General features: G+C 43.9%; 1 protein-coding gene across 6 annotated transcripts in view; it reads left to right on the top strand.

Annotated features, from left to right (window-relative positions):
* HHAT (hedgehog acyltransferase) overlaps positions 1–24,024 on the top strand; it is a 202,085-nt gene that overhangs the window by 6,000 nt on the left and 172,061 nt on the right. For all 6 annotated transcript variants that reach the window (XM_081000545.1, XM_081000543.1, XM_081000544.1 and 3 more), the window contains exons 3-6: positions 5,013–5,080; positions 8,913–9,026; positions 11,965–12,159; positions 15,931–16,143. In XM_081000545.1, the coding sequence (XP_080856671.1) occupies positions 5,013–5,080; positions 8,913–9,026; positions 11,965–12,159; positions 15,931–16,143 (590 nt within the window). The remainder of the gene's footprint in view (positions 1–5,012; positions 5,081–8,912; positions 9,027–11,964; positions 12,160–15,930; positions 16,144–24,024) is intronic.

Raw genomic sequence — 24,024 nt, 5'->3', positions numbered from 1 at the left:
TGGTTCTCAAGTGTGTCATAGGCCTTTTCGCGTGTTGTCCGTTCTGAATTGTGGGTGGCTCCTAGAAGCTGTCAACATGCAATAGTAGCCACACCCTGGGAAACGGCTTCACCTGACTGGCTAAACCAGGTGAGGGTAGCCGATGGGCTTCAAGCCCTTAGTGAGTTAGGGACTTCCCCTGCATCAGAAGACAGGCTCTGGCGGAATGAGCGGACGAGACCCATAGTGGGTCCAATGGTCAAGAATGCGGTTTCTGCATGTGCTGTGGAGGGAAGTGAGGGGCAGACGGGGCTTGTCAGTTTGGGAAGGAGAAGGAAAACTCTGATCCAAACCTCCACTGCCTTGTGGGACATCTTCGGGAGAAGAAAAGTCTAAGGAGTAAAACCCTACACAAATTGGGAGTAGAGTCCCTAAGGCAGTTGGATGGCGCCTCCTTCTGGCAACTCCTGCAGCTAAGCTGGTGCCAAACGTATCACTCTGCTTTCCTTTGGGCCACATCAGTGAGGCTGACGGAGGGTGGTGGTCTTGTCTGGGTAGCCCAATCACACTGCCTAGACTTGCATCCTGGGGAGGTCACTTTGGTTCTGCTAATGCCGTAGTTTGACTTCACCCCCGGAGGCACACTCCATTGTCTCTTGAGGCAGATGGATGCCAACGAAAAGCTCTGTTGGGTGACTGATCTCTTTTTAAAGGCAGTTTCCATTATTGGGAACAAGTCACTAACAACATAATTCTCCTTTTATTTCCAACGAGGCTAGCAATGCATAGCTGCTGCTGTTCCATAAACACATATACCTACGTTCCTACCAATTTCAGTGGGTTGGCTAACACTCTTCTCTTGTCCACATATCCTCTTTGTGTGGTGCAGGAGCACACATGCACATGAGATATGAGCATTCCGCGTGTGAATCATTCATGTATATGCTCAATATATTAAGTGTTCCTCTTCCTTGTTGAGCTTTCTGAATCTGGCAATTTGATGGCTTAATTCAGATGTGCCTTGGATATTTTAATGTATCTATAAAAAGAATACACAACCTTTGTTTGTGGCGAAACATTTTTACTTTTGTCTCGACGTAAATTGCCATGCTTATTTTTTCCCCACTAGGGGGAGATAGCAAAACAGTCTTTGCAAATGTTGGAAATGCAATCCCTATCTTGCATGTTGTGATTAGGGCAAGCAGACATAGATTCTTCAACTTTTGCACTCATTTTTTTTTCTGTGCTGCATTCTGTCATTATATACCGAAAATGACTATAAAAATAAAGCAAGGTTTGCTTAAGGTACATGCTTATATAAAAAACATTCATTGTGTCCAGGTTTCTGCCTGACACATGCGGAGAGAGATTCTTACTTGGAAGTAAAGTATGTAATGGTACAGACTCAGCAGCAGATACAAGGCTCACGAGTCATGGTTCATGAGCAGGTTAAGATTGCAACTGGCTAGAAGTAAAGAAGATGTCCCAACAGGCTTCCTTGCCGCACCTGCCGAGCTTTTAAAGACAAGGTGTGGCATGTTCACTCATGACACTTGCTCACCTTGCAGGAATGATGGGATTGCAAATGTGTGCTCTCTCTGGCCACGTCAGTCTGCTGCTCCCATCTGCAAAGGTGGCACATGGCTCTAGGTGGCAAGACTGCACCCTCAGGCTCTTGTTCGGGCACTGCCACATCCTCCCTTGGCTGATCCAAGTCCTCCAGTGCTGTGGCAGCATTTTGTCACTTTGGTCCCAGAGATTGGAGGATGCTGATTGGGCATTTGCAGGAAGGATAGACCAGGTAGAGGGTTGAAGAGTGTGTCTGCTGTAGGGCAATCTTGAGCAGCAGACTTGATAACTGTACTTAATAGGCAGGTTTAGAATCAGCAAATAGCCATATTTAAGTGGATGAGCATGCACTAGAATCTGCCAGAGTAAAGCAGGAAGAAAATGTTATGCAGGGGATGTAAAATAAGATGGGACAAAGCACACACCGTTCATGAAGGACAGTGTGAGCAGACATTTGCTGGTTATCCTGAGAACAGGAGATTCTGAGGAGGGTGGGGGATAGTTGGGTTCTTCTTGTTTTTGTTTTTATTGTGTATTTTACATTCTTATATTGTGATTTTCTCTTGTGAACCACCCTGAGACCTGTGGGTATAGGGTGGTAAACACATGTTGTTGTTGCTGCTGTTGTTATTAATACTCGCTTTGAAACTCAGAAGGAGTTGGGAGAAGAATGGCTAATCCGCCTGATATTTCCCTGATGTTTCTTTCTTTTGCCTGCCCTAACTGTCCCATAGGCTGAGGATGGACCTGGGAACTCCAAATAACTCTGATTGTGAGTTTGTTCCCCCCGCTCCCCCCCGCCTTCTGCCCACAAATAGTCGATACAGTTATCTATATCTGTTGTACAGTTCAATCATGGCACCATCTTTGTCAGTAAGCATTTGTGCACACTCATTTCTGCCACTAATCTGCAGGCTGTTCTGACCCTAGCAGTTGATAGCATAATGTTGGAGAAGTGATGCTTTGAAAGTGAATTATGGGCATGTTCACATTAGTGCTAGGGCTGATGGGAGTTGTAGTTGAGTAATATCTGGAGCGCCAAAGGTTCCTCACTCCTCTCTTAAACCTTTGATTTCTGCCTGCGCTGCCCTATCTGTGCCTTGCAGAAGCACCTTTTAATCATGCTTTGGAGGCAGCCAGGGATAAAACCTCATGTGCCATGCCATTAAATAATCTCCAAAGTAACTCATTAAAGTTCTGCGTCTATTGAATAAAATACTTCTTAGTCTACATTTTTTGGGTTGCTCTCTGCAAGGTCAGTGGTGCCGGATTAAGAGGGTTTGCAGGTTGTCCAGGAAAAAAAGGAAAAAGAAGCAGCAAAAATCCCTCAGAGAAGATGACGCTTTCCCTTGAGATTTATCTTGGGTGTCACAAAGTGAGAGCAAAAACTCATTCTGTTGAGAGATGAATTTCTTCAGGTAGAAATTAAGAATCCCCCTCAGAAAAGCAAAGGTGATAAATCAAGCGTTTGGCTCCTCACTCGAAGAGCTTTTTTCTTCCCCCTTCAGCTAAGCAAAGTTAACTGTTTGAACCTCTGAGGCAGTTTCTTTTCCGTGTGACTCCAAAATAGGACTTGACAGGCTTTTGTTGGGGATAAATTGTGGGCAAGAGTGCATTTGATATTCAGTGGATTATACATGTTGAAAATTTTGCTCTGAGTGGCCAATAGCTGTTCAAGGGCAATACCAACGCACACACACCTATATGTCTTAAGGCTGTTGTTAATTGTTAGCAGATCTGGCTTTTAACAGATTAATTAATTGACTGATTAAATTCAGGTTAAATCTGCATTTATTTGAAACACCAACAAGCTGTGAAGGAAGCCCAGGAAATGGATGTGGAGCTGTAACAGAAGTTGCTGGGCATGCAAGGGAGAGAGGAAATTAATTGGAAAGCCCGTGGGTGGACAAGTTGGAAGGGAATTCTGCTTTTGATAACCTTACAGACCGAACTCTCAACTATTGCTTCACTGCTACCTACCACTTGTATTAATTATTGATGCTCCTTTTGCCTATATTTGTCACTTTGTCTGTGAATAAGCTATCTGATCAATTCAGTAGGTCACTGTTGCACATTCTGTGAAATTAAAGACATTGACTATCTAGCACAGCGCTCACATGCTTTTTTGACTATTGCTAGTATGCTGTGGGCCACCCTGAACATTGGTTTTACAGTAGAAGGATGGAATATGAATGCTGCTGAATATTACAAAAATCTAATTATTCTGGCTTTTATGTGTAAATTTAAGTGATAATGCAATAAACCAAAATAGACATGCATCTTTAGAAAGGAACCACTTACTTCAGTGCTTTTAAACATGTGTTTTCTGTGATGCTATGCGGTAGAACGAAAATAGCATTTATTTATTTTTAAAAGATGTGCAATGAATTTAAAGCCCTGATCAAACTGATTGTTAGTCCTTTCCGGGTCTAATGGTCACACAGTGAGTGGCCACTTCTGGTGAAAGATCTTGGTTTCATTTTGCACCTTTTCACTATTTAGTAAGGGGAAATGTCTAGAGAATGAAGGCTTGGCAGCATTGGCCTGTTAACATTTTGACTCCTTGACTCTTTTAAATAGCACTAAGTATTTCAGCAAGTGGAAGTCGTCAGGTTGTGGCAGGGATATGAAATGTTGTGCCCATCCTCACCTTTAGGAAAGTCAACACAAGGTTTTCTACACCATATCTTGCTTTAAAATTTGGTAGGGCTGTGGGTGACTAAGATGGAGTTGCTGGTGATGACTGAATCTGACAGCTGGCCCCCTCTGACATAGAAACACAATCTGTAATAACTCCATTTTCAGCCTAAACATGTTGCCATGCTCCTGAAACCCAGCGATGACACAGAGGCTGTCTGAGGAGCAGGCCATTGGGCCTGAACACTCCCACTGATCCTGAGACCCCCTGAGACTGGATCAAAGGCTGCATCCTTTGAGCTCAGGTGCCTTGCATGAATGCCTGGAACGTGCTAGATTCTGCTCCAAAAGGCTACTCCTTTTAAGGCTCCACAATTCTCAACAAAGAGGTGGAGCTGGAGTAGACAGTTTCAAGGAGCACGTGACTCGGTTGGGAAGATGCATTCACTGAAATAAGTCCTATGCTTCCTAGACTCTGTCCAGGGTCCTGAAAGACCTGCTCTTAACTTCTCACCTTCAGACATTTTAGCCCTGCTGAAACCCAGTCCATTTCTTTCATTCTATTCCAAAACAGCTTGATGGATTTTTGCCCTTCTAAGTCAGCCATGGCTTTGTTTGGTTGTTGTTTTTTGCTAGGAAAGGATATATGCTTACTTGGAAATAAGCCCTACTAGGCTTAGTGGGATTTCATGTTTAATAATTTGGGTTATGTTGCAGTTGTTGTGTAACAGAAACTGATGTACATGTTGAGCTGTTTATAAGAAACAACCAACTTCTGTTACTTCCTGATAATAACTTCTTATTTAATGATCTGTTATTCCTGGCAGAGTATGAAGAGGAACTTGATAGAGAATTTGAGCTGGAATCTGATTCACTGTTTGGAGGATTTAGAAAGGTAAGGTCAATGAATATTGCTGAGATATTACTTTTAATTTGAATAAGCATGGGAATAAGCAGTTTGAATTGCCTTTCAGTGAACTGTAATTGGCTTTGATGACTGGTGTGTTAAATTGCGCTCTGGATGAAGAAGGAACAGTTTGGCACAAATTGTGATGGAGCCCCAATGCTATCCTGTGCCATATGGCTTGTCAGGTTGGCATGGTTAGGCTTGCCAATTAATATGGCCTGTGTTGCTTGGCGGAGAAATTGAACTAAGTGCTGCGTTAAACTTTGCAGATCTGATCTGTGCAGCTGTGTGGACTTTAGTGTGCAAACAAATTCAGATTTGCTTGCACACTCGTCTTTCAGGAGTCAATGTCGCAAGCACCTGTTACTACTATCATCATATGAGCTAAATAAAACTATTAGGAAAAGCAACAACAAGATTTCCTCTCCCTTTTTTCATATTTAGTGGAACAAACACTAAAAACTCAACAGTTAAAAAACCACGCAGCATTATTCAGTATATACAATCATTATTAATACTAGTCAGGCATCTTTGTTTTCCTGTTTTTGATGTCTGCTATAACAATAAAACTTATTATTTAGGCCAGCCTACCCAAAGCTTTTGGCATGACGATAAAGATATTGTTGACAATTCGCCTTAACTAGTTATGCCACCTATGTTCAGCCTAAAGCAAAAACGTGAAACAAATTTGGGTAGCTTTTTTCTAGAGCTGAAACATCTGCAGAATTTTAAGAGGAGACAAAAGAGAATTAGTCTGCAGTTTTACGCAGACTTGCCATTGAATTCAGTGAAGCGTTCGTCTGAGTAAACATGCATAAGATTGGATTGCTGCGTTGTCTGTATTTTATAATGAAAATCCGTGGGGCTGGGGTTTGGTTATCTCTAGATTTCTACCTCTGGTGAAATTTGAAGCAAATCTGGAAATTCCTCCTCAAACAAAACAGGGTTTCACAAAGGGTCTGCCCCATCTCCAGCCTTAATGCAGGCTTTGCCAACTTGGTGCCCTCCAGATTTTGTTGGATTACAACTACCAGAATCCCTGTCCATTGGCCTTGCTAGCTGGAGCCGATGGGAGTTGTAGTCCAAAACATCTGAAGGGCACCAGGTTGTGGAAGGCTGCTGCAACATATCGCTGCTGTTGACTGTGTTCCTTCTCAACTTCTGCAGGAATAGCAATAAGGGATGGGACTGGCCTGATTACGTATTTTGTAAGCCTATTCTAATGAGATATCCATCTATCCTGGGTCTGTTGCACCTGGAAATGTAAAGAGGGACCTCTGTGTGTTTGTTCTCTACCACTGAGCCATGGTCTCTGCCCATACCGCTTCCTTTAAATCAATATGGGAACTTCGTTCCTCATCCCTGCGGCTTACTGGGAAGTACAGAGAGGGGAAAGGCTAGTGGGCGAAACATAGCAGCAGAACTAATCCGGTGCTTCCACTGCACTGACTTTGGCACTGCCTCGCCTCCCCATCTTACTCCCAGTATGAAAAAGTGACATAGGCAACAGGAGGAGGTCAGGTGAGCCCCACCAATCTCCCCACCAACTGGATTGCTTCCCTGACCACTCAGTATCCCTTCCCCTTTCAGATCGGCCTTCTATTCCTCCCAGCATTTTTTTTGGACCATTCTATCTCTCCGCCCCATCCGACTCCCCATTCTCTCTTCCTAGGCCTCCTTGCTTCCCATGCCTTGCTGCTGACTCAGCCCCCGCTTGCTCTTTTCCTAGAATGGGTCTGTTCCTCATGCTTTGGCAACAGTGCCTGCCCCGCCTAGCTTCTAAGGAGCTCAGCAGATAGAGATTCTTAAGGATTAGAGTAGCTCAGCAAATTGCAAGCAATGAACCTTAGCAGCAGAGCAGCTAAGCCTACGACCAGTGCTTTTTTTGGGGGGGGGGGTATGCAGTGGGACGCAGGTGGTGCTGTGGGTTAAACCACAGAGCCTAGGGCTTGCCAATCAGAAGGTTGGCGGTTCGAATCCCCGCGATGGGGTGAGCTCCTGTTGCTCGGTCCCTGCTCCTGCCAACCTAGCAGTTCGAAAGCACAAAGTGCAAGTAAATAAATAGGTACTGCTCTGGTGGGAAGGTAAACGGCGTTTCTGTGCTCTGCTCTGGTTCGCCAGAAGTGGCTTAGTCATGCTGGCCACATGACCTGGAAGCTGTACACCGGCTTCCTCCACCAATAAAGCGAGATGAACACCGCAACCCCCAAGTCATCTGTGACTGGACCTAATGGTCCGGGGTCCCTTTAGAAGAAGAAGAAGAAGAAGAAGAAGAAGAAGAAGAAGAAGAAGAAGAAGAAGAGTTTGGATTTGATATCCCGCCTTTCACTCCCTTTAAGGAGTCTCAAAGCGGCTAACATTCTCCTTTCCCTTCCTCCCCCACAACAAACACTCTGTGAGGTGAGTGGGGCTGAGAGACTTCAGAGAAGTGTGACTGGCCCAAGGTCACCCAGCAGCTGCATGTGGAGGAGCGGGGAATCGAACCCAGTTCACCAGATTACGAGACTACCGCTCTTAACCACTACACCATACTGGCTCTTTACCTTTACCTTTGCAGGGGTACGCATAGGGGTACGCATACCCCTAAACATTTTGTGAGTCTGAGTTTGGCCTCATTGAGGAGCAGTATTTCAATATGAGTAGGAAAGTGAGAGTACCCCTAAACAATTTTTTTTAATAGAAAAAAAGCACTGCCTGTGACCTTTGTGACTACCTAGTCTTCCCACCTTCATGACGGGCAGCTTAGCCAGCCACTCCTGAAGGCATCATTGCTACTGTGACACCCAAATCCCTTAGCATATTACTGGGTTAATTTATACGGATGTGTTCGTATGTGTATGCCCCTATATATAACGGTGTGTGTTAAGTATGCCTATTGTGTGTGCATATATATTTGTAAGAGAAGGATATGGTGCATAACGTATTAATTTAGCCGCACACACCTTTTCTATTGTCCTCTCAAGAGGACCGCAGACAGCGAAATGTTATACAGCCGCTTTGTTGGCGCTAAAGATTTTGTGGTCGTTTCATAGGCTTCAAGCTAAAGCAAAGGGGAGGAAAAATTCCTTCAGCACCTACTTGAAAACTGTGCCACGCTTTTAACAGCATGAATTCATACAGACACCCAGACAGTGATTGCCGTCTGCTTTCTGTTCTAATTTGGAAATTCCTTTTGATCAACATTGTGCAAAGGATGGCATTGTTCTTGGCAGGCGTCCTGGGAATATCTTCAGAAAGTGAATGTGGCCATACAGATTGTGATGGATACATTGCCAGGGGAAGAAGAGAGAGAGAGAGAGTGAGAGAGCAGAGAGGAAGTATAGTACTTAATTTTATATACTGTCTTTCTTCCAATGTACTCAAAGGTGGTTTACAATTTAAAAATACAGTGGTACCTCAGGTTAAGTACTCAATTTGTTCCGGAGGTCTGTTCTTAACCTGAAACTGTACTTAACCTGAAGACCACTTTAGCTAATGGGGCCTCCTGCTGCCGCCGCGCCGCCAGAGCCCGATTTCTGTTCTCATCCTGAAGCAAAGTTCTTAACCTGAGGTACTATTTCTGGGTTAGCGGAGTCTGTAACCTGAAGTATATGTAACCTGAAGCGTATGTAACCCGAGGTACCGCTGTAAAGAGTTACAACTCAATGGACAGTGATAGAAAAAGCCCTCGTGTGTCAAGTTGGATACCTGTGCACAACGTCTTCAGCCCATGGTTTCTCCTGGTTTGTGACCTAAATCAAAATGCAAGCAGTGACCATGTACTTCCAGTCTCCTCCTCATGCTTTAAACCCGTTTTATGATGGATTCTATTTATGCCTAGGATCCCATGGATTTTGAATGGAATTTTTGGATGGAATGGGGTAAAGGATCTATCCTGTGGCTTCTTTTCGGTCACCTCACAGTATCACAACTGTCCAGCCTTTACATGGAGAAGGTAGGCGACTTTGAGCTGACCTGCTCTAATTTGGAAATTGCTTTGGATCAACAAATATATTGACATTATAGATAGATAGATAGATAGATAGATAGATATATCTTTATTGTCATTGTCCCATGCAGGACAATGAAATTGCAAAGCTACATAAAACTACATAAAAACTACATAAAACTACCACAAAATTACATAAAACTACATAAAAACTACATAAAACTACATAAAAACTACATAAAACATTCAAAAACCCCTAAAAACTCTAAAACCCTATTTCAAAATACACTATACTGTAGAAACCCCTTATGCTGCGTTTAGAACCAGAATTGCATTTGCATAGAAACTGTTTCTCAGGCGGCTAGTCCTGGCCTTTATAACCCTATACCTTCTTCCAGAAGGCAGAAGCTGAAAGAGATCATTTCCGGGGTGCGTACTATCCTGTGCTATCTCTGCCGCTTTCTTATGGCACCTAGCAGCATAGATTTGATCTAAGGTGGGAAGAGTGCACCCAATTATTCTCTCTGCAGTCTTTACAACCCTGGATAGCATTGTTTTTCCCCTGGCCGTGCAGCTCCCAAACCATACACACAGACCATAAGTTAGTACGCTCTTATATCTCTAAGAAGAATAAGAAAGCTCTAGTTTTACGGCACTAGTAGCGTAGACGCATTTTGTTGCCTCTGTGGCCTCCCTTCCCGCAGGTAGCCCAAACTGCCATTCAATCCTGGTAGCAACCCTAAAAGGTGGGATATATGCCTGTCCAACGAGATCTCCTGTGACCTCTAGGGGTACAGAGCTTCACTCAACATTGGAGGTTGGATCAGTGGCACATCTGCAGTACCCTTTAAATATGTGGTGCCCTTTCCAGTCCTGGGTAGAGTTTCTGACGTTCGAGGTGGGAGCCTTGTTAGAATAAAGTTATAAACTCAAACTAAAATGCCGCCAGTCCCTAGCGGGTTGCCCCCACCAGTTTAGCCCTCTGAGGCCTGGGGTAAGTGTACCCAGCTGCCCCACTTGTGCACGGGCCCCTCCCATTTCTCATGGCTAATGTGTGAAGGGTCTAGACCAGGCAGAGGCAAACTCGGCCCTCCAGCTGTTTTGGGACTACAACTCCCATCACCCCTAGCTAACAGGACCAGTGGTCAGGGATGATGGGAATTGTTGTCCCAAAACATCTGGAGGGCCGAGTCTCCTTATGCCTGGTTTAGAACAAAGCATGGCGGGGGATGGATAGCAAGTGCTACATCAACCACACATTCTGAAATGTGAAATGGTGTTGTTGTTTTTTAATCAAAAATCAAAAATTACAGTCAGTAGAAAGTTACAGATAGGTAGCCGTGTTGGTCTGCCATAGTCAAAACAAAAAAATTCCTTCCAGTAGCACCTTAAAGACCAACTAAGTTAGTTCTTGGTATGAGCTTTCGTGTGCAAGCTTCTGTCGTCACGTGTATCTGAAGAAGTGTGCTTGCACACGAAAGCTCATACCAAGAACTAACTTAGTTGGTCTTTAAGGTGCTACTGGAAGGAATTTTTTTGTTTAGTCAGTAGAAAGACATGGTTAAGAGCTGCTCATAATGTTCCAGTGCTGCTCTAAGGAGAGTCGAGGGACATTGTGTGACCCAGCAGAGGGGAACAGCATTTCAGATAATATTCAGTGTTTTTCAGCTGTTCTTTGGAAGTCTTCAAGAGGCCTGTCTAGGTGTCTGCTGGTTTCTTAGCCACTCTTTGAAGCTAAGAAAGAACCACTGAAGCAATTCCAACTGCGAAGAAAACTATCCTCTTGCAACCACCAATTTTTGTAAGGGCTTCAAAATCTAAGCAGACAAGAGGCATAAATATATCTTTATTGGGTGCATGTTTGAAAGATTAACCAAAAAAGAAGAAGCCCTTAGTCTTTCAGAAACAATCACATTTGCAAAGGCAAAGAAAAGAAGAAGAAAAGCTCTCGTATTTATGTAGGTGGGGAAATTAGTTCCCTCTCGGGTCACATGAACCCATTTCTTCCCCAGTCCTTTAGTGCCACAGTTCAGTGGGTTCTTCCCCTCTCTCTCCTCTAGTTTTAATAATCTTATAGAACAGAGAGCCTGCAACACTGCTCAGCATGGAATTCATTAGAAGTGAGCCACTTTTATTTTCAATTATTCCTTCAAGAATTCTTCCTATTTTAAATATTTGAGGGGGGTGGTTTTACAGTAGCTTGAGATTAAATATCACACACTTTCCACACATGTCTCTGTTATATGCTACAAGTCGACACTGTGTTTTTGTAATAAAGGCAGGCGCTGACATTTTTCCAAGCAACGCAACCTAAGTGTGACTAATGGCTTGGTTCCAAATCTACAGTGAGAGAAAAAAAAGTATTTGATCCCCTGCTAAATTTGCCCAGTCCAGCCTTGTGCAGGTCTACAATCTTTTCCCTGACATCCTTGGACAGCTCTTTGGTCTTGGTCATGGTGGCTACTTTGGAATCTGCTGGATTGATTGCTTCTGTCGTCACGTGTCTTTTGTACAGGTACTGTAACGAACTGGGATTATGGGTAAAAGACCTCTTCCTTGCAGCAGGTGCTTCTAATCTCAGCTTGTTACATTCAGTGAAGATACCAGGTAGCCTGACATCTGGCTGGTTAATGGGGATCAAACACTTATTTCACTCATTATAATGCACATCAATCTCTGACTTTGGTCTTCTGGGTTTCTGGGGTTTTTCCTGTTGTTATTCTGTCTCTCACAGCTACAATAAACCTACCATTAAAATTATGGACTGGTCATTTCTTTGTCAGAGGGCAAACGGGCAAATTTAGCAGGGGATCAAATTGTACTCCTATCCCATCCCTTGTACAAACTGATACAAAACTGAATTGCCTCCGGAGCTGAGTCTTGAGTCATGCATTGAACTGAAAGTGAGTGTTTTCGTTCATTATTGTCCTCCCTGTCTTTTTAGTACAAACCCTGGTTTCTGATGGTGTATGGCATGGCAGCCTGTTGGTTTCTGCTTGGTACCAATGGTTTGGCAGTGATTTTTCTACATGTAACTTTCTCGTACGGAGTGGCTCAATTTAAGAACCCCTTTCTGATGTGGCTGGGCTCATTGCTTCTGTTGTCAACTTTGCGTGTGTCTGCCCTGGAAGAAATAAAGGTAACTGGTTGTTTTTTAAAAAAATAATAAAATAATACTGTGATTTATTTGTTTAAATTCATTCATACCGAGTGCTTTATTGTTGAAATAACCACTTTTCAATTTGGTTCTGAAAATGTGCATTTTGAGGAATCTTCTTTTATAAGAAAGCTTAAGGTTTAAAGAATAGTTACCCCTCTCACTTCAGGAATTTCCAACATGTTCTAGGGCAAACTAGCACAAAGTGCCCATCCTCGGAGGAGGGGTTAGCCGCCACTGTCTCTCTGCATGATGTACTGTTCTGGCTTTGCCTCTGCTGCTGTTTTGTGCAGTCCTCCTGTTTCTCTGCATCAGGTGCGTTTGTAGGAAGAAGTATTATCAGCACTATTGCTGTTATTTATTCAGATTTCTATAATGCTGTCCATAAAATCTCTTGGTGATTTCAAAAATGATTGAAAACATCATCCAATAAAACAAAAACCAGTGTCAACCAAACAACCCGCAGAGGAACTAGCGCAACAAACTGAACAATAAATTTATGACCAAGCTGCTGCTATCTCCAAAAAGAGCAGGACTTCTTTGAGGGGTTTTATAGCAGTGTGGAGAGGGTGACGCTTATGTCTAGAACAGTAACTCATGCTAGGGATGGACTCCACCCTGGACAGGCAAACTCTACTGTCTAAATTCTGCCTAATGGCTTAACTATTATTTGCTTACTGCCAACAAACCACAGTTTGAAGCCATGGTTCGTTGGTTGCCGAACTTTGGTTTTTTTATGCTTCACATATTAGCTCTTTTAGTAGACTTTTCTTTTAAATACCCTAATCATCATTTTCTTTGTCAAGCTGGGCCTTTCATAGTGTGACTCATAATTTCATAAAATGAAGACAAGACTTGTAGAAGTATTCAGTTGCAGATCCATGCCTCCTTTTTATATTTCTGCAAGGTTCCATATTCTGTGGTCGTGCTGACCTTTCGAATCAGCAGGATAATGGAGATAATAAGTGCCTGAGTGTTCTCTCATCCAGTAATCGGCCCCACAAACCTAGTACCACTCTGTTTTGATGAGGTCTCTGCATTCTCCTGCTCCTTTCAGTGTCATCAGCAATGGTCTGTGGTTGGTGGATGCAGAGTCGAAAACTGCTTTCTAGTCTTATTGGGATCATTTTTCTTAAGTTTCAACGGGAAACAATTAAGGAAATGTCAATCTGTCGTGACTCCCATTGCCAACCTGATACTTTTTCTAGATAAGTTTTTTGGTTTTCTCTGACTCAGAACTTTCATTGTACCAATGAAATCCCCTCTGACTTTAAGCTTACAGCTGCTGGCTCATGCCTTTGTTTCTGTTACCTACCTATTCCACGTTTGAAAATGGGCGAGGAAATGAGGGTTTCTCATAATGAAGCAGTGATTTTTGCTGTTTTAACGTTAGTACTGTACTGGTGGAGTGTTTCCCATGCAACCCACTGGGACTAATTTATGCTGTTAGCACTTCTTTCAATGACCTGTGCCTCCAGCTTTTCCACCATAATATGAAATCTGTCTCTCTATAGACACCAATAGTTGTTTTGTATTACCTTGCTCGGGGCCAACACCAATGTGCGTTATCAACCTCTGGGGTCATCCAAAGAGCATTTCCCTGCTCTTCGACTTGTTCTCTGCTCTTCTGTGCAGATACCATTCGTCTGGTACCCTTTATCACAGGGGTGGGTAACTGGTAGTCTGTGAGCAAATCTTGGCAAGGTCTAATAGTAGGTCAAGTTGGTCATAATGAAATCAATTCTTTATGTAGTGTTCTTTGCCTTAGAAAGTCTGCCTTGAGGAGGAAGTCCAAACTTTGACTTTATGTTCTTATCATATAAAACGTTATGCTAGATTTCTGGTACAAACCCTTCTGGAAGCTGAACCCGTGAAACTACAGGCAGCGATGGTTTTGCGCGCATCCAATTGACATGTCACCGCTGATGTGCAGGTCCTTTGGGACCCAGGAGGGGGAAGAACGGGGGCAGAATGGGGTGTAGCAGGGGCATAACAGGGCAGGGCAGGTTTATGCATGCTCTGTGGACACATGCGGGGGCTGGGAATGGAACCCCCACGCAGATGGAAGTGGTTATGCAGTTTGCCCAAATGAGCCCTGTGCCATTGAAATTTTCACTTCCTCTGTTAAAGCGCTTATCTCCAACAGCATCAGATCTCTGATCTTCCTTTTACAGTCCTGGGCAGAGTTTGTCTTAATTGCTCAGCAGACTGGAGGGTTTTGGGGTTTTTCTTTTTGAAAAAAAGGCGGACAGGAATTTTAGGCCAAAAGTGCACGATAATGCAGCTCTCCTTTTGCTTTTTTGTAGATTCTTTCCCCAGAGGTATACAGCCCATAGCAGGAAACAGAAAGTGTCTGAATAATGTTACATGCATGTGGGTCTTGTGCCGTTGGGTTTATTATTTCTGCCTTAATTTTCATCCTCCTCAGGCCTTATCTCAATATTGATTTCTCTCCCTGAATAGAGAATGATTTTCGGTGCTGTTACAGAGCATGCAACGGCTCCTATATAACTTTATACATATAGTACCGTATTTTTCGCTCCATAAGGCGCACCGGACCATAAGGCGCACCTAGTTTTTATAGGGGGAAATCAAGAAAAAAAGATTATTTCCCCCCACAGCCCCAAAGAGCAGCGGACAGAGTTTCTTGGGGCTGCTGGGGGAAGCCCAGGCCCCCCCCCCAGCCCCAAAGAGCAAAGAAGCCAAGACAGCCAGCGGGATCCATCCCGTTGGCTGTCTTGGCTTCTGCCATAGCCATGCACAGCCTGTCCAGCAGGGAGAGGCTGCGCACGGCTATGGCAATTCCCCCACCTCCCACAAAAGCCCACAGGAGCCGTGCACCCTTTAAGGAGCGTGCGGCTCTTGCGGGCTTTTCTACGAGGAGGGAGAAGGGACCATTCTCCCTCCTCGTAGAAAAGCCCGCAAGAGCCGCACGGAGCTTTTCCTGCCTGCTTCCCCCCTGCATTCGCTCCATAAGACGCACACACATTCCCCCTTACTTTTTTGGAGGGAAAAAGTGCATCTTATGGAGAGAAAAATACAGTATATGAGCTTGTGCTCTGCTCTGTTCAGATGGGGAGGCATAGCAGCACTCCGGAAGCTGCCAGTCTCTCCGAGAGCAGGCCATCTCAAGACCTTTGGGTGTTTGACACAGAAGATTCAAATTGTGTTCCCTGGTAAAATACCCAACAACTTGCCAACATTTGATGGTAGCTCAAATCTGCCCAAGGCGGTATCTACTCTGGTGATTCATATGGATTTTGCTATATACCATGTAGTTTTTGGTATCATACATGCTGGGTTCTGCCCAACTTTGTGGGTGCCTGGGTGTGACGTCACACAGCAGAAGGAGGTCCAACAGGCCCAGCGAGGCCTGTTGCAACCACAGGAAGGCCCCAACAGAGGCCCAGAGGCCCTGTGGCAGAGACAAAGGCCTCAGTCTAGTTGCCACCAGGGCACCAGAAAGCAGTAAGGCAGCAGGTGGGTACCCAGAATCAACATTTTGTGGGTGCCCAGGCACCTAGGGCCCTCCAAAGATGGCACCAGTGTTTGGTATATTCAATAAAGTAGCAAAGTAGCATTTTAGATAGTAGTACCTAATACACTGAGCACTAGAGCCAAAGTTATATAAACACCGAGTATTGTAAAAATGATTAGTTTGTGGTTGTGTGGCATTGAATCCACAATATTCTTTATCTCCTTATATGTGTGGGTGATATTTCACATAAGTTTTTATCTGCTTTTATTCTACAGAGAGGCTGGTATGCCAGTGAAAGTGAATACTACTTGCTTCTTTTCACCCTGACTGTCCGCTGCCTCTATTACACAAGCTTTGGTCTAGAGTACTGCTGGTACAGGTCTGCCGAAATGACTCATCACCCATTCCTTTGGATGCTGGCTTATGTGTTCTATTATCCTGTCTTTCACAACGGACCCATTATTACCTTCGATGGATTTTATAAACAGGTGACAGCACTTTTTGGTATCTTGAAACGGTGGTTTAGAAGGTGATTGATATAATGGTGATGATGATAATAATAATAATAATAATTTGATCCTGGCAGAATAGCGATTTCTGTACAGCTCATAGCTGCTGGTTCTTAAGTCCCTTTATAAGAGGGTTTCCCAGACTTGGGTCTCCAACTCTTTTTGGACTACAATTCCCATCATCCCTGACCACTGGTCCTGCTAGCTAGGGATAATGGGAGTGTTGAGATTTCCATTCCACCTTAAGGAGCTGACATGTGGAACTGTTGCTTGTCACATGTCTGTTCACATTCCAGCACAGCTTGCTGGGAACTTCCGTTGTGTGTATAGTTTTTGTTTTTCCTGTTCTCTCTGAGAAGACAAAGAGAGAGAGAGAATGAGATGACATGTTTCTTTGTCCTGATTTATGATTAATAAATCTGTAGTTGTAGTATGCTTTCACAAGCCTCACGCCTATTCTGTGTGCACAGTTCGATCTGCTGATAGTGTGCCCTGGCTTTGAAGCCCGGGTCGCTGATTTACGTCAGAGCAGAGGCTGATGGTCTTCGCAGCGGGACGACTGAAGGAGACGGCCCAGCTGGGGCTAGCCAGCTGGCCTCCCGGCCCTCTGCATCTTGACAGGGAGTTGTAGTCCAGCAATAGCTGGGGACCCAATTTTGGCAAAACCCTACTTCATAACAACATATGTACCTGCTTTGTTGCCATAGCTTTCTCTCATGCCTATGCCAGTCAGGACTCACCAGAAGGCCTCTGGCCACATGGTTTTCTGACGCCATATTGATCTTACCACTTACGTGATGCCCAGCCTCTTGGGAGTTGCGTTGCTTTTGTTTCATGCTAAACACACTGACACTGGATCCATGCAAGTAGGAGCTTTGGCATGGCCTCAGACCAGGTAGCCACTGGCAGGACCTGCTGGCTGGATCAAAGAATCCTGTGATTCAAAATTGTCTTTGCAAGATCAAGGAGCAAAAAAGAGCTGAAGGCAGCCACAAGAATAAATCCAGACTCATCTATTCCCTCCCCATACTAGCTTAATGGGTTGTGGGAATACGGTGGATGCAATTCATCTTGATTTCAGCAAAGCATTGACAAAGCTCCTCAGGATAATCTGGTTAACAAACTGCTTAAGTGTTGATTAACAGCCGGTTGGGAAAAAATACTCAACCGAGTGATCATCGGTAGTTCCTCAGCAGCTAGAGCGAGGGTGTTTGTTTTAGTGTGGCACTCAATAAACTCTGTTCTGGGACTTAGGTGAAGGGTTTGGGGAATCCTTATCAAATTTTGAGAGGTGGCAGCAAAGATGGTGAGTGGCGTGGAAGGGATGTCACATGGAAAGAAGACAAAGACTTGTTTACTGCTGCAGGACTACATCTAATGGGCTTCAGAGCTACAGCAGAAATTTCAGTTGAGTATTAGGAGAAATGTTTTAACAGCAGTTTGACAAAGGAACCAGCTATCTAGAGGGTTGGTGGCTTCCCCTTCACTGCAAGTTCTCAAGAACAGATTGGACAGCAATCTGTTGGAGATGCTCTTGTCCTGGGTTAGGAACATAGGAAGCTGCCTTATGCCGAGTCAGGCTGTTGGTCCATCTAGCTCATTATTGTTCGAAATGATGGACAGCAGCTCTCCAGGATTTCAGACAGGGAATCTTTACCAACCCTACCTGGAGATGCCAGTGTTGTACCGAGGACCTTCTGCATGTAAGACGGATGGTTGTAGACCTTACATGCATGGAGCAGGGGGCTGGATGTAGATGACCCACAGGGTGGAGGTTTGGCGCAGGGGACCATTTCCTCAACATCCCTTGCACCTGCCAGTCAACTGTGTGTGACCCCTGCAGAGAGCAGGGTTGAATCCTCAGCTGATAAGTGAAGAGTTTGTTCCTGCTGGGTGCTGCTTCACCAGCACATTTGCCAAATAATATTTTTTAGTTTTCCAAATTTTTAACAAATCAGTGTCAAACTACATCAAATTTAATACAACTTTCTAAAAAAGTTGACTTCCTGCTCTTCGTATTAGATGCTTCCCTCCTTCCCCCCATTGCTGCTTGATATTACATATTTTTCTCTAATTCACATGTCATTCCTTATATTCAATTCACAATTATTATTATTATTATTATTATTATTATTATTATTATTATATGTTCACCAGCACATTCCCTGTCACGAAGCAGACCCCTGCAGAGAGCAGGATGGAGCCCTCATGGCACGGGATGATTGATGGGCCCCACCCACTTGTCAGAGTTGGCCTGTGGGATGGGGGGGGAGGGGAGATAACGATCTGCCCTGCCCGACCGAAAGGGTTCCCCATCCCTGCTGTAGCTCTTGATTCCCTGCATTGAGCAGGGGGTGGATTGGGTGACCTACAAGATCCCGTCCAGCTCTATACTTAGGAAAAGTCTACAGGCAAAATGTCAGGTCCCCAACCCCTAAGGGCAGGATTCACCTAATGTGTCTGGTCAGTGGAAGCTCTGTGCAAGGGCTTCTGCTTATGCAATGGGACTTTCTCTCTTCCCCCTGTGCACCCCCTGAAATTGGCTTGGGAGGGTTGAGAGAACCTCCAGAACAGCATGCAGGGGGTGGGGATTGTTCTGTCTGGCAAACTGAAGTTTTTGCACAGTGCAACGTTGAATTCCTCCCTAAGTGTGCATGTTGCAAATAACGAAGTTAGTTCAACTGTGAGAATTCATCATGCTGATTTTTAGAATGGGCCATCAGATCCGGGAAAGCTTACCTCTTTTCTTGGCCATCAGATCTAGGCCAATTTCGATGGAATATAGCTTTGAATTTTGGGGACGTGTCAGAGGTGTCGTGGGAGCTGGTTGTGTGTGTTCCAAATAGGAGGCGATAAGATTTTCTTGCATGCCTTGAAAGAGATTGTCATTTAATCATAAGGATTTTTTAGCCTTTTGGGAAGCAAAGCCAGAAAGCTCTTTTCAGATCGTGCTGAACTCCTGTTCTCATTATCTCCTTAAAAATGCATGTTTCCTTACTTCAAAAATTCTCGCTGATGAGATTTTAAGTGGATAAATGTTTTAAGCATTGGCGTATTTACATAATTTTACATGACAGTGCTCTCTACAGGATGGAAGCTGGGGAGAGTGGGACACAGCCTGGCAGTCCTGTTTCTGCAACAGGTGTAGACAAATCTTGAATTTTGGGGGAAGGTGCAATAAAATTTATGTGCTTCACTGATAATATTTGTTGTTATTAGGTGCTAACAGGTGTTGCTAATAGGCTGTTTGTTTCAGACAAAGCTTTCCTCAGCCCTGCCTGGAAATATTGAGGATTAAATTTGGGGACAATTAAATTTCTATATATTAAGCAAGTAAAAGCAATCTCTTGCCTTAGTAGACCACATGAGTCAACAGGCCATAATCCCTTCTGGGCAACATTCTGTGGCTCACTTGCCATTTGGGTCTGTTATGGGGAGCAATGAATGCCAGTGTTACCATTCTATGGTAGGCTAGATTCTTCAATCTCTCTATGTTCCGTCCAAGCCAACAGAAAGCATTATCAGAGTTCAGTGACACAGAGTTCAGCCAGACTGGTGACTGGGAGTGGCCGCCGAGACCGCATAACACCGGTCTTGAAAGACCTACATTGGCTCCCAGTACATTTCCAAGCACAATTCAAAGTGTTGGTGTTGACCTTTAAAGCTCTAAATGGCCTCGGCCCAGTATACCCGAAGGAGTGTCTCCACGCCCATTGTTCAGCCTGGACACTGAGGTCCAGCTCTGGGGGCCTTCTGGCGGTTCCCTCACTGCGAGAAGCAAAGCTACAGGGAACCAGGCAGAGGGCCTTCTCGGTAGTGGTGCCTGCCCTGTGGAACACCCTCCCATCAGATATCAAATATATAAACAACTACCTGACATGTAGAAAACATCTGAAGGCAGCCCTGTCCAGGGAAGCTTTGAATGTGCAACATTTTGATGTATTTTTAATCTTTGTTGGAAGCCACCCAGAGTGGCTGGGGAAACCCAGCCAGATGGGCGGGGTACAAATAATAAATTATTATTATTGGTATTATTCCAGCCAGGCAAAAGCACTCCAAGAGGGTGAAAGACAAGGGCTGCTGAGGGATGTGTCTCTAAAGGGTGTGTAGCCTAGGAAGAGGCCTGAGGCCCAGAGAGCGAGAGCGAGACCTCCATTTGGTCCCCCAGGCCTGAGGTTTCCATCTCTGCAATATAGAATAAAGAACCGGCAGCTCAGGAAATAAACGAGAGAAGGTGGAGACCTGTGTGCTTGCATTAGTGAGATTCCATTTCATCTTGAATTTGCAGCTGCTGTATCGGCAAGTCTATAGCAGGAACATCAGCTGCTCTAAGCACCTTTCTACCAGTTCCATAAAACGAAAGGAAAATTACCTCCAAACTAAAGATTTTCAAAGCTGCTGAAGGAATGTCGATACCCGGTTCCCACTAAAAGGAAACATTCTACGGCCTCGATAGATCTCTGCTGATGTGCCTAAATGAATATTTTATTTTATGATTTGGTCCTCGAACAGGAAGCAGATGTGTCAACATGCCTATAGAAGTCTGATTGGCATGCATCACAACTGAATTGGCAGCAGCCCAGAAATTTCCAGCCTCCCCCACCAAGCACTCTGAAGAATGGTAGTTTCTTCAAAGTATTCGCTGCTAGTGAGATGTCATTAAAGATGAGTCAGAATAGTGAAAGCATCCGGCAAGCTCCCTGAAAGATGTAATAAGAGTTATTAAGTAATCTTCCATTCTTTATGGAGAATAAGCCAATCATCTGTGTAATCATTTCCCAGCGATGAACAGAGCAAGGAAAGAAAGAAAGAAAGAAAGAAAGGGGGAAAGAATAAAATAAAGAAATGGGAAGTTAGCTGAATGAGGTGTTTCCTCGTTCCCTTACCCTTAACAACTGAGGAATTTTTTTCCCTATTTCCCCACAAATACTTAATTTACTTCAGAAGTATTAACCCCCCCCCCCACACCAGCTAAAAGATATGTGGGCGTTCTAGGTGTCCTGGCATGAATGAAGGTAAATGTTTAATTTTTATATAACAAACATGCAGGCAAACAAACATATTATACAAGTGACATGTTGGACATTATAGTCTAATATCTGCTGTGTTTACAGTTTCTTACTAATAATTAGAATCATAGATCACCGACAGTCTTGAGGAGGCTGCTTTTGAGTTTTGCCAGGTGAATGACTTGGCTGTGCTGGAGGCTGACTTGGTCTTCCAGAAAGGCTCCTTTGTGGACTCTGTGCCCTCAGTGCATAAGCCTTCCTGCCTGCTTGTCAATGGAGAATGTGGGAAATTTACCACATTTTTCCGTGTATAAGATGCCCCTTTGTATAAGAAGACCCCTGTTTTGTTGAACCCAAATCTTTGAAAAGTTGTTGACGCTGATCACTGGGCAAACTGTATTTTAATTGCTGGTTCTGGAAAATGTTATGTGGAACAATGAATAATAATAATAATTTATTATTTATACCCCGCCCATCCTGCTGGGCTTCCCCAGCCACTTTGGGTGGCTTCCAACAAAATATTGAAATATAGTGGTACCTCGGGTTACAGACGCTTCAGGTTACAGACTCTGCTAACCCAGAAATAGTACCTCAGGTTAAGAACTTTGCTTCAGGATGAGAACAGAAATTGCGAGGCGGTGGTGCAGCGGCAGCAGAAGGCCCCATTAGGTAAAGTGGTGTCTCAGGTTAAGAACAGTTTCAGGTTTAGAACAGAGCTCTGGAATGAATAAAGTTCTTAACCTGAGGTACTACTGTACAGTAATCCATCAAACATTAAAAGCTTCCCTAAACAGGGCTGCCTTCAGATGTCTTCTAAAAGTCTGGTAGTTGTTGTTCTCTTTGACATCTTGTGGGAGGGATTAATGGAGTTGGGTATGTTTAACCTGGAGACTGAGAGGAGATATGAAAGCAATCTTCAACTATCTAAAGGATTGTCACATGGAAGATGGAGCTAGCTTGTTTTCTTCTGTTCTGGAGTGTAGGGCCCATATCAATGGCTTCAAGTTATAATAAAAGAGTTTCTGACGGAACACCAGGAAGTACTTTTGGACCTTCAGAGCTGTTCAACAGTGGAACAGACACAAGAGGTAGTGGACTCTCCTTCCTTGGAGGTTTTTGAGCAGAGGTTGGATGGTCATCTTGTCAGAAGTTCAGCCTACACTCGAGTAGGACCCTGGCAGAGACACATGCCCGACTGGCATGTTCCTTCCCTCCTGGTCGATCGTTTGGGAGCTTCATAAGCTTTCTTCTGCTAGAACATCACAGCGACGGATGCCAGCCGACACCAGCACACTTAGGGATCCACAGAGTTTGTGCACCTTGCGTGACAGACCTCAGCAACTCCGCATTTTGGTTAATCTACTTTATTTACATATAAACACACACGGAGCACTGTGGCTCCTCTCTCTAGCATCAGACAGCAAAGAGAAAAAGAACAAAGGACAATAGTCCCACTTCACGGAACACAGTAACACAAACATCCTGTCTTCGTCACATCCCACTCTGTGGAGTCAAAACATACACCATCATGGGATAGACAAAAATCCCATGACTGCAATCATGGAGCAGGAATTCTAACACATCTGTCATGTATGATCTCGTTGAGACCTCTACTTTGCAGGGGGTTGGACAAGGGTCACTTTCAACTCTACGGTTATGTGATTCTATAATTCTATGTAATTTAGTTGCTGTTTTTAACTAGTTTCTTTTTATTATTTTGTATTTTATAATGTTATTTTTAAATGTTAGAAGCTGCCTTGAATCTAACTTGGGAGAAAAGCAAAACACACACACACACACACACACACACACACACCCCACCACATTTTAATGTACAAATATACATATAACATGATTTAAAGATCTGTAATATAAATGAGCAATGAAAATTATCAGTTAATCATCATAAATAATACAAAGTCAAATTCTTTCTTTCGGGTTTCTTCACAATAGCCTAATTATCCATAATTAAGTAAACATTTAAGCGGCCTTACCCAAAGCTGAAAGATGAGCAAATGTGATTTCATTTTCTTTAGCTGAACAGCATTATCTTAGTTTCTTTTTAATTAAGCAGAATTATGTGTTGACTATTAAGCATGGGCGATGTTGTAGAATTTATTTTGCAGTTTTAGGGTGCTGTGTTAGTGGTATGGGAAGCTTCCAGAAAATTGCATTAACTAAGCGATTTAGACATAGCTTTTTAAACATTTTGTTATAACAATTTAATTTCTGACTTATTTATAGCATTTCCCCCCTGTATTCAGAATCACTCTGAGGGCCTTCTACAGGTGTTGTCACTTTCTGGAGCGTGTTAATGCTTGCATATAGGAGAGGAGCTTTTCTGTGGTGGTGCCACAACTTACAATTGCCCTTTCTAGAGAAGCTCAGTGGGTGTCAACATTACTATCTTTTCAGTGCTTGGTTAACAGAACAGTACTAACTGTAGGAAGCTGGCGTAAATTGTGCCAGTTGAGCTGAGGTGAAAGAGATATGCCAGTGAGTGTAGCAACATTTGATGCTGTAGAGCAGTGATGGCCAAACTTGGCCTTCAGATGTTTTGAGACTACAATTCCCATCATCCCTGACCACTAGACCTGTTAGCTAGGGATGATGGGAGTTGTAGTCCCCAAACAGCTGGACAGCCAAATTTGGCCATCACTGCTGTAGAAAATAGCTATGGCTGATCCCTGGCTCAGCTGAGGAAGCCCAAAATCCGTTGAATCCAAACAGCAGCTGTTGGTCTTGGATTGTGCTGTAAGACTTCCTTGTTTGCTCAGGCATTTTAAAGGGGCCACATTTGTGTGATTTTACCTTGCCTTTCGGTTTTTATACTTTTATGGTGGGCTACATT

The sequence above is a fragment of the Podarcis pityusensis genome, assembly GCF_964106645.2.
Source record: "Podarcis pityusensis genome assembly, chromosome: 3".
NCBI lineage: Eukaryota > Metazoa > Chordata > Lepidosauria > Squamata > Lacertidae > Podarcis > Podarcis pityusensis.
This window is presented reverse-complemented; position numbering and strand designations above follow the sequence as displayed.